We start from the raw sequence: 11,703 nt of genomic DNA on the forward strand, positions 1-11,703 counted from the left end.
GTTGGTTATGCCTTCTATGTCTTTTCCTAGGCACATAAAACAAGGAAATCACTGGATTAATTCTCATTTCAATTTTGAATCTAACTGAAATTTTAAAATATATATTTTAATTTTCATTTTGCATTTACTAGGCATTTTAGCTAGTTTTGACCTGTGTTAGAATTTGTAGAATTTTTGTAAATTAAAGAAATGTAATTATTGTACTTCCAGTAGATTTACAGCAAATTAATTAATTTTTGCTTTTTCCCTTTTTTATTACTAGAGACAATCTTCAATCTATTCCAATCTTTCCTTAAACTTGACAGATATTACTTTGCTTCCTTTTTTTTAAAACTTTTTCTTCTATTCTGCTATTTTTCACTCTCTGTTTCATCATTAGTTATGCTCATATCTTGAAAAAATTGATTTTTTAAAAATGTTATTGAATGAACCCTTTTGTTTTTTATTTTCTCACCAGAGAATGTAATGTTAAATCCTTCATATGATATTGAAAAATCTGAAATGAAACGCAATTGAGCCCTGAAATTTCCATAGAGACCAGCATTGATTGTTGGAGGAAGATCTGAACCAGTCAGGCGTGCCAGTGGTTGGGTAAAACTGCCGTTCTCTGTGATCAGTAAGTAGTCATGATGGTCTTCCAAATGAAAAGTGTGGAAGTTGAACTGCACACCTATTAAGAAAAATAGGAACACTGAATTTACAGGTAGATTAGTAAAACACAGAGAGTTACTGTCAAACTACCTATTAGCCAAGGCTTTCCTTCTAATTAAATTTTCTGAAAATGAGAAGCATTGCTATAAAATATTCCAAATATATATTGTATTATTCTTTTTATGTGTGTTTTTCCTTCAGATTCATTAAAAGAGATATAATGAGTCATGTCTTGGAAACTGCTTGAAAATAAAATTAAAAAATCAATGCCTGAAAAAAAATTACCTGGTTTTCTGAAAATTTCAAGAGAAATACATATATTTTGTTTATAATAGAGGTGCAACTTCCTGGTGACTACTGTACATGCCTCCATTTCCTTTTCCAATGCCTTCAACCAACATAAAAGCAATGCTCAATATTATAAAACTTAACTTCCAAATATGCTGTTTATTTTAGAAGATAAATATAAAACAGGCATAGGGAATGCTATTTGTTAAATGAATGTAATTATTCTCCATTTATTTATCTGTCACAAATTTCAACCTGTGCATATAATATGCAAAACATGTACATATAAGTGTTCAGCTAAATGAGTTTCCACAAACCAAACACCTTTGCAAATAGTATCCAAATCAATAGTCACAATAATACAAACACCCAGAGCCTTTTTAATAAAACTTTTCTGTCATTTCAGTTTTCCAGAGGTAACCACTCACTCAACTTCTAATAGCACAAACTAATTTTGCTGCTTTGTATATATATTTTGTAGTTTATGGAATGGAATCATATGTATTCTTTTGGATCTGATTTATTGTACTCAACATTAGGTTTGTGAGATTTCTCAATATCATTGTGTGTAGTTGGGGGTGGTTCATTTTTGGTGATGTACAGTATAGCATTCTACCTTGTGAACATACCATATCTATTTACCTGTTCAACTGCTGATGGTCACTTAAGTCTTTTGCATTTTATCACAAATGTAGACAGTGCTGCCATGAACATGTGAGTATATCTTTTGTGAACGTATGTGCTTTTTTCTGTTGGGTACCTATCTAGTAGTGGAATTACTGAATGATGGCGGTAATAATATATGTGTTGCTTTAACAAATACTGTTTTACAAAGTGGCCATGCTGATTTACATCTCCATAGACAATATGGTTGCTCCGTATCTTCTCCAATACTTGAAAATCTGGGGCTTTTAAATTTGTTCCTTTCTAGTGAGTATGTAGTGGACTCCTTGTGGTATCATGTTAGTATTTAATTACAGTGTCAAGAACACATGTAAAAAACTAATGACTTCACACAAATACACACACTCAAATACACACAACATACTGTGTAAGGAGCCATCTGAAATAAAAAATGGCTACCACAGGGACCCTTCCCTTGAAGTGCTTTATTTTTGTACTGGACCTAAAAAATTATCCAAGTATTTGCTAAGAAAAGTCCAAAATCTCAGAGTATGACAAGTAACATTTTTATTCATTTACATTTTAGTTCCAAATGTTGGAAATTCTTAAGAGTCTCCATTGTTCTGGCTAACACGGTGAAACCCCATCTCTACTAAAAAAATACAAAAAACTAGCCAGGCGAGGTGGCGGGCGCCTGTAGTCCCAGCTACTCGGGAGGCTGAAGTAGGAGAATGGCGTAAACCCAGGAGGCGGAGCTTGCAGTGAGCTGAGATGCGGCCACTGTACTCCAGACTGGGCGGCGAAAGAGCAAGACTCCGTCTCAAAAATAAAAATAAAAAAATAAAAATAAATAAAAAGAAAAAAAGAGTCTCCATTGTTAAAAGAGAAAAAAAGAGGATAGAAAATGAGACCAAAACAAATAGACTGAAAACACAAACATTACTACAACAAGGTTATTACTGCATAATGAACCAGAGATTTCATATTTGAGAAATATTTGAAATATATAAGGTACTACTTTCAAATTATTTTTCAAAATGTAAGTTTTTTTTTTTTTCTACTCTCTATAATGGGCAGGAATACAAAAGCCCTTTTGGAGGGAGTCCAAAAATTAAGTCAGTTTTTCAAATGTTCTATAGTATAAAATCAGTATTGATACTAGACAGACGGAAGGAAATGGGATATTGACATAATAAACAGAAGATGTTCACTGTCTAGATTTGTTCCTGCAAAATAATGTAAGGGTAGAAAGTTCAGATAAGTCAGTCTTATTTCTGCTATAAAGCTAAGAAAAAAATAGTTGGACAATAGAAGAGTAGATTGAAAAAAGAGAAATAAATCATCATGTATGCTATATTATTTACATTTTTTAAGAAAAAATGTGCTTGTTCTGAAATACATAGAATGAATTATTTTAGAATTTCATTAATTAATTATTGGTGCCAACAAAGCCACTGTTAAGTATTATTTACCTTTCTGAGCCCTACTTTCTCCATCTGTAAAATAGGGCTCTAACAGAGTTGTTTTGCAGTTTAAATAAAGTAACATGAAAATGACTTCGCATAGTGACTGTCACAGAGGAAGTATTCAGAAAGTGTTATTGCTATTGATCAATTTCCCAAAATAAGAGCTAATGTTTTTCCTGTTATTTAGCCCTGGCCAACCACTTTATAAAAAGAAGCTGCTGTTCAAGTCATGTATTAAATGGTAATATCTGCTTTCTTTCACTACTGCAAAACAACTTAAGACTTTCAAAGTTGTGCCGAAGGTCAATGAATCCAAAGAAGGAAATGATCCTGAGAAACTACTATATTTCAGTCATTATAGAATATAAATATTTAGAAGAAGGTAAGTAACTCATGGCCTACCTGAGGAAAAAGGTACATGAATCAAAATTTTAATCATTCTGCCAAACTGGTTAATATAAGTCAACAGAGGAGCATAGAAATAGAGGTAACTAATTTGTCAAAGGAGTCCGTAGAGGTGTATAAAAATGACCTTCAAACGTAATGACCACTCAGGTCTGGTGGCTCACACTTGTAATCCCAGTACTTTGGGAGGCCTAGGCGGGTGGATTGCTTGAATCCAGGAGTTTGAGATCAGCTTGGGCAACATGGCAGAATCCTATCTCTACGAAAAACTACAAAACTTAGCTGAGTGCGGTGGCACGCACCTGTAGCCCCACCTACTCAGGAGGCTGAGGTGGGAAGATCACCTGAGCCCAGGAAGATTGAGGATGCAGTGAGCCAGAATCAGCCTGGGTGACAGGGTAAGAACCCATCTCAGGAAAAACACAAAAATAAAAACAAACCAACAAAAAAACCAAAAGCAATGAGCTCCTAAAGCAAAAAGGCAATGACTTCCAAAAGCAAGAAGTTTGTGATGGTGCAGACTATGATAGACATTTTGGAAAGAAGGGGATTAGACAGGCAAAGACACACAGTTCTAACAAGGCAGGGAGAAAAAGTCCGTGGTTTCAATATCGTAATTACTTCTCGTAAGAACGCTAATTCAAGATGCCCAATAAAGGTAATTTATGTTACAGATATATGTATATTAAAGCCTTGTACTTAAAGTCAAAATAGCTTTAATATCTAGGTTTTAGTTACAGTCATGCCACCAGCTATTACCTAAAGCGTGCCATTTGACTTATTTTTTTCCTAATATGTAAAGTAATAGGTGTGGACTATGCTTTATTTAAGGACAGTCTAACTTCTAAGACTCTAAGGGTATTTTTCTGATGCACATTTTTTTTCTCTAGGTTTCCTGTAACTACTTATAATTAGCATCTTGATTTATAGAATGTGTTTAAGGAAAATCTCTCCTGGTGTCCCTGCAAATAAGGAGCAATGTAGGCTGAATGACACTGTAGTTAACTGACTTTGAAACTATCGAACAATTGTATGTGTTCAAACACTTTGACTTCATGTTTAATGGTGAAGAGATTACAGATGGCACATTTAAATTTTATTATTTCTTAAACACTTAGATATTTAGATCTATCCTTGTTAAGATTCTTATAAATCCTTAAAGTGCTAATGATCATACTTATATAAGAACATTCTGACTATATAATGTAAATGTAAGTGAAATGTAAATCACTTCAAAATGATCTCATAGGAAGTCTGAATCAAAATCGATATGATAAAATGTAACAGGGATAAATATAAAAGTTCGCACTGAAGATAGAAAAAAAGCAATTGTATAATTACAGAATTTTAGGAATTTAATTTATCTGTATTTTAAGTCCCAGTAATCTAAAAAGATGATTTACATTACTACAAACTTCTTATCAATTAGTACTATAACATGGTAGCAAAAAAGTTAATTAACACAAATACTGTCTTCTTTAATGAAAATAATTTTAGTATTACACTGTGCCACGATGTGTTCAGTTTTAGAAAACCACATTTTAAAGAGATAAGCTGGAACGCATCCAGAGAAAGTTGATTAGAGTGGTGATGAACATGAAAATATTATCTTATGATGAATTAAAGGAACTAGGAGTGTTTAGTCTGGGTAGAAAAGACTTGGAATAAAGATCTAGGGATAGAGGACATGAAAAGCATGGTAGTCTCAGAACGGTGAGTTGGTGTGTTTGAGGAGCTTTTGGTTGGAGCAAAGATTAGGCTGCTTTTTTAGTGTAGCTCCAGAGAGCAGAACAGGGATAACGGCTGCAGAATAATTTTTAAACAACTAAATACGTAAAAAATGAGCAAGTTTTCCCAAGGAGTACAGTGCTTCTCAACAGAAATATCCATAACAGGTCAGTTCATCCTGTTTCTGAAACACTATACAGAGAAACTAGTTTTCTGAGTAAGAGGTTAGACTATATTACCTTGAATATTTCTCCCAACTTTGAGATTTTTCTTCAAGAAACTGGCTACACTTTGGAAGAGTCGTACTTCAAACAAACTCAGTTGGCTCTTAAAACAAAGGCATCTACATCTGCATCTCTTGCCATGTAAATACGGATTTAATTAACACTTGCAACCTGGGAAGATGCAAAACTTTAAGTGTTAATTAAACCTCTATTTACATAGCAAGCAGTATGTAGCACTCCACTCCCTTCTATAATATCAGGGAGCTTATTTTAAACTCCATTAATCTACTTCACAATGGAATAATAGGATACTTGTTTAGCTTCCAGCAAAGGGTCTTCTACTAATAAAGAATGACAAAAATCACAGTCTACAAAGTCTTCTACTTCATTCCTGCTATTCAGTACCAGAATACTCATTTTAAAAACACTTTTTTCTCAATAATATTTAATTCATTGTAGAAATCTAACTAGGTCGGGCGCGGTGGCTCAAGCCTGTAATCCCAGCACTTTGGGAGGCCGAGACGGGCGGATCACGAGGTCAGGAGATCGAGACCATCCTGGCTAACACGGTGAAACCCCGTCTCTACTAAAAATACAAAAAACTAGCCGGGCGAGGTGGCGGGCGCCTGTAGTCCCAGCTACTCCGGAGGCTGAGGCAGGAGAATGGCATAAACCCGGGAGGCGGAGCTTGCAGTGAGCTGAGATCCAGCCACTGAACTCCAGCTCCGGCGACAGAGCAAGACTCCTGTCTCAAAAAAAAAAAAAAAAAAAAAAAAAAAAAAGAAATCTAACTAAAGTTGTCCTGACATAATTCTCACTTCCTGATAAAATAATATGTAATTTTATCAAAGGCAAACTTTATTTGTGAAAACACGATAAATTTAAATGTATTAAACATAAAGTTTTAGTTTTAATTGTAACAACATCTCCTTATTGCTAAAAGTATTTTATTTTGATTTTTTCTTTTTTTAGACTTTCTAAAAAAAATATTTATTTTCAAGAAATACAATTTAGTAGTAAAATTCAATAATGTAATACAGCAACAGAGCTAAAATAAAGGGTACTTATCAAAATCAGGTTTTAAAATGAATAAAGTAGCTCCTTTAGAAGATCAGCCCATGGAGATTTTCAAGTAAATAACTTTAATATATTTTTTGTTTTCATATATTAGAATGGTCATTTTACCATTGATAAGTTGTTACCTTGATAAATTACACTGTACCTTGATAAATTTGAAGTACCTACTTACACATTTCTAATTATAAGCAATATTTGCAAAAATGGGTGGTAAATTAAACATGAGTAATTAATTGTTTAGCAGTCCCTCTTATTAAGCACTAAGAAAATGAATTATTAATTACGTAAAATTGTTTGTTATAGATTCCAAAAGGGATACACGTCATTCTTTATAGGATTCCTTTCAAAACAGTGAAGTAGTTTGTAAAAGTTTTATGAGTGGTTGAATCTCATGAATGAACCATATTTAATACTACAGAGCCTTTTACTTATTTGTTTATTTGTAAAAGGACATTTATTAACATCTAATTATGCAGAGTGCAATTTTACACTCTATTTATGTGAGACATATCTGCAGCTCTGTACTAAATAATCTGAGACACAGATATTTATAGAATGCCTATAAATTATATAAATAATATAATTATTATAAACAAAAACAGAAACATTCGTAAACAAGTTTGTATAAACATATATTAGTTGCTTTAAAATTGGCTCAGCATATCAGAGCATCTCATATTCCCCTTTGACCTCCTGAAATCAACTTCTTAACACTATGTCTGAAACTACAGCCATCTTGTTTGACGTTTTCTTGTTACAAAAAATTCAAATATCATTAGTTTATTATATCAAAACTAAACAAATCTCTCATAGCACCAGCCTGGTAAAAACATGAGCACATTATAATACTATAGAAGAGTAAATACAATTTTTGTGGCAATTATTTAAATTGAAATGTGTTTTAGCATACTGTAGTACTGATCTGTTTTTGCTCATGCAAAAGAACATGTAAAGGAAAATGAAATAAAAATAGACTCAATGAAAATTCAGAAGGTAGTCCAATTATTATTTCATGAGGCATATTACCTTTTCCATGGGTTACATCAACAGTCCATGTACAATTCAGAGAATTTGGATAAAATTCCGGGTAACCAGGTGATAAGATTGTTCCACTAGGTCCTCTAACATCTCCTCCACATAATGCTGAAATACAAAGAAATAGAGCCATGTGATCAACGTGAGAGAGACAGAGGGTAAACAAATCTCTTATCTCCTCTCTTGAATTGAGGAGTCGCATTATCTTTGCTTAAGCTACATCCTTGTAATAATAGCAGGTATGTATTAAGACCTTTTCCAATACTAGGAAATCATTTTATCCATTGCAGCACTAGAGAAGAAAAGGGTACTCAGTAGCATTTGAGAATTAGTACTGTACCCAAGGGAACATGACTCAACTTTCCACATTTGAATTTGAAGTATGTGCTAATACATTTCTAATTATAAGCAGTATTTGCATAAATTGGTGGTAAATTAAATATGAGTAATTAATTGTTTAGCAATCCCTCTTATTAAGCACTAAGAAAATGAATTGCTAATTGCATAAAATTGGTTGATAGAGATTCCTAAAGGGATATGTGTCATTCTTTATAGGATTCCTTTCAAAACTATGAAGTGAGTTGTAAAAGTTTTCAAGGCTGCTTCTGTACTTCTGTCTTTTTCTAGGAAATATTATAAACAAAAAGGATCTTTTGAGGAGATGTAGTTTTGTAAGTAAATATTCTAAGATAATAAAAATAAGTTAATCTTAGTAATATTTGACTGGATATTCATTTCCTTGAGAACAAATCAAGGTCTTCTACTATATTCAACAGCCATCAGTGCTTATGGTATGCCAGACAATTTTATCAAAATTGAAAACTGGAGGAGGCAAAAAAAAAAAAAAAAAAAATTGCCTAGTAAGCATTTTTATTCTAGTATGAGCAGAGAATTTGTTGACTCCTTATTCTTTCACTTCAAAAGGCCGACTCTTAGACACAGCCAAGGGTAGTAAGAATCATGAATGCAACATATACCTTTGTCTAATTTGATCCATGCCCCACTTCCCCAGCACACTAGAAAAGTGAGTTTTGGAGTCTCTCCAAAAGCACCTAACACTATAACATGATATGAATTTGTTGAGTGAAATATGATGAGTGAAATGTCTACTGAATTAAAACCTACAGTCTCTATTTCAAAGGACTGTATGTCATGCAGCCAGAATAAAATTTCTCAATGAACACAATAATGAAAATTAAGGGAGCTAAATTAATTTAAAATACACAAAAAGGTAACGAAAAAGAGAGATGCAAACTTTTAGAAAGGACACCAGATATGTGTCCCTGAGCATGCACATGTATGTGTGTATCTGTGTGTTTGTGTGTGTGTATGTATAAGAAGTTGAGAGAAAATTTTTCTGTATATCAGTATTCTTTCAAATAAAGACACTTTGTCAAGTGTCCTACTTCTTGAGAAGTTTCTTGGAAATTGTTTTTTCTGTAAGCTGTACCTATATACCTTTGTAGAAGGGGAAACTTAAAGAGACATTCTGCAGGTAAATGAATAAATCTATGTAACACATAAACACATTTAAAAGTTTAGGAGGAATGCTCAACAACTAATATATTATAACAAACATTAATAATATTACTTTGACTAGAATCAGATGGGAAAATATAGACTACATTTTTATAACAAAGTGAAGATTTCTGTTATTTGAAAATAATTATCATTGGATGCAGACATTGAAGAGAATGGACTTAAAGATGGAATTTCATAGTAAATAGTGGGGAAAGAATGTAATTTAAGTTCTTTTGAAAGATGAAACTAAAAACATAAAGACACATACATTTTATTTTATATCTAATAAAACAGGATAAAATTATAATGATTTACTAATTCTTATCAAAAACAAGACTAAACACTGTTTTGATCTTAAAATGTAGCTGGCACTATTACGCAGATTTTATTTATGTTAACTCAGCCCCCACAACAACCTTTTGAGGAGAATGCTGTAATTGTGCGGTTTACAGAAGAGAAAGCAAGTATAGATAGAACTCAAACAGTCTAGTTCCAGGGTCTATGATCTCAGGCAGATTCTTGAATCATGTGGATGTTTTTTCCACGTTAACAGTACTGTTTTAGCAAGCTATGATGTTCTTTACTTATGTTTGATTTTGTGGCACTTCCCTCACAAATGATCAATATATAAAAAAAAATATCAAGGGCATCTTTTATTTTCTCAGAGATTCATTTAATCCTTTCATGTTCAAATCATTTTTTTTGTGCACCCAACACCTATTGTGTCAGTATCCTTGTCTATGTTCTTTAACTGATCTATCTATTTTGAATTCTCATTTGCCAGTGACTTCGTATGTGACTGAAATAGCTCTCCATCATCACCATCATCAGCCTCATCATTTTCATCAACCTAATGAAATTTTTCATTTTTCTAAATGAGATTATTTTATATTGCCAATGTTTTAAGTTGCATTTGTTTTATACTGTCAGCTTTTTTAGCAATTACATGAGATTGTACAGTGACAGATGCTAATGCTAAATAGAAAGTATCTTTGAGTTGGATTAATTTTAAAAGTGGTTAATTCATTACTGAATATTCTTTCATACTGATGATATTTGCTTATCTAAAAACTATTCCTCCTATTGGAAAGATAAGAATGTGTAAGAGCTTACTAAAATCAATGATGAATGACCTAAAATATTAAGATGAATAAAAAAGATTTAAGTTTTTATATGCGATATTTTGTTTTATATTTTCAGGTACAGGATGGAATTTAAATGTATTGTAACAAATATAGTGGTATAGAGATGATTATGAAAATTTCTCCAAAAACAAATGGCTTAAAAAGTGAATGCTGAGATTTAAGTCCGTTTAAGAGAATGTGTGGGCCATTCACTTAGTAAACGTGATTAGAACAAGACTGTCTAAAACAGGTGCCATAGATCTCCTGTGTTATCTCCTGTTATGTGTTCGGAAGGAATTCCAATTTATTGCAGCAACCTTGCTAATTGATTCCATGTGTCTTCAGGGATAAGACATTTTTGTAACAGACATAATAGGATTACATGTTCTTGCGAATGAGATAGACAATTGTGTATCAAGTGAATCTTTGAAAAACTAAAGAACTCAGAGGATGATTATATATATATATATGAAAAACTCAGTAACTTTATGTGAACTCAAACAGCTGGCCACAAAAAAAGCACCTAAAAGGATAAAAAGCATCTAAAAGCTAAAAATCTGAGGCACAATAAGCCGTTATAGTGACAGTTCAGTTAGTGGAGAACAATTAGTCAGATACACAGTAATCTTGGGCAGTAGAGATTTTTATCCTTGATTTTTGCAACATATGATACTACTTTTTCATAGGATAAGTATCCATTACAATTTTGAAATAGTGAAGTCTCTTCAAAAGCTGAGCAGGTGAATGTAATTGCCCAGACTTGTAAATTTATACCATGTCCTTGTTAGTGATACACACTGGGCCAGTACAAATCTGTCTATATCCAAAATGGACAATTTTTAGACCAGGATCCATCAAAATACTTTGAGTATTGTAATGAAGCATGGAAATAACCATCTATTACAAATCCCATTAATTTTTAATTTGTTGGTTTGTTTGCTTTTAATCTCATCTCTTCTTTTCCTATTTTCAAGTCTCCCTGTTATGCCCTTAAACTGAGACTGTTCAGACTTGCTTATACTCTAGACAAACTTGTTTATCTTGAATTCTAGGAATCTAAACCTCAATCCAGGTATTCATTTGCTACTTTAACCTATGTACTCAAATATTTTAATAAGACTGAAGAAATAAGGGAAATAATGAGGTTTAAGTCCATTCATTTCCATTTTGGTCTGCCTCTTAATGATTTGAGTGACATTGACTCACTTAACCTTTTTAGGTTAAATTTCTCACAAAATAGCCATATTGTTTCTCAAAGTGGGATAATTTGAGTTTAAAATTGGGGTCTCAGGACAGAAGGTGGAAACAGAGCATGTCTTAGGCAATTCAGGACATAGCATACCTACACATCCATTAAAAGGGGCAAGTGTCTTAAGCAACAATGCCTAGTTCCTGGAAGGTTGCTTCAGACCCAGCATCTGATCTTAGCCCTACACCATTACTCATGACAATCTCATGTACCCAGTGCATAAAAAACAATTATCTGTGACTTTTAGCATACATGCAGCCTTTAATACTTGATATGTTGGACAAAGCAAAATGCTCTCCTAAAAATTCTTG

The 11,703-nt window shown here is 32.8% G+C and overlaps 1 protein-coding gene across 2 annotated transcripts in view; it reads right to left on the reverse strand.

Moving 5' to 3' along the window:
• The window catches only part of CSMD3 (CUB and Sushi multiple domains 3), a 1,254,780-nt gene that overhangs the window by 422,154 nt on the left and 820,923 nt on the right, over window positions 1–11,703 (reverse strand). For both annotated transcript variants that reach the window (XM_011934353.1, XM_011934352.1), the window contains 2 exons: window positions 7,490–7,606; window positions 455–670 (listed from right to left, as the gene is read on the reverse strand). In XM_011934353.1, coding sequence (XP_011789743.1) covers window positions 455–670; window positions 7,490–7,606 — 333 coding nt within the window. The remainder of the gene's footprint in view (window positions 1–454; window positions 671–7,489; window positions 7,607–11,703) is intronic.

Source organism: Colobus angolensis, unplaced genomic scaffold (assembly GCF_000951035.1).
Source record: "Colobus angolensis palliatus isolate OR3802 unplaced genomic scaffold, Cang.pa_1.0 Scaffold134, whole genome shotgun sequence".
Lineage (NCBI taxonomy): Eukaryota > Metazoa > Chordata > Mammalia > Primates > Cercopithecidae > Colobus > Colobus angolensis.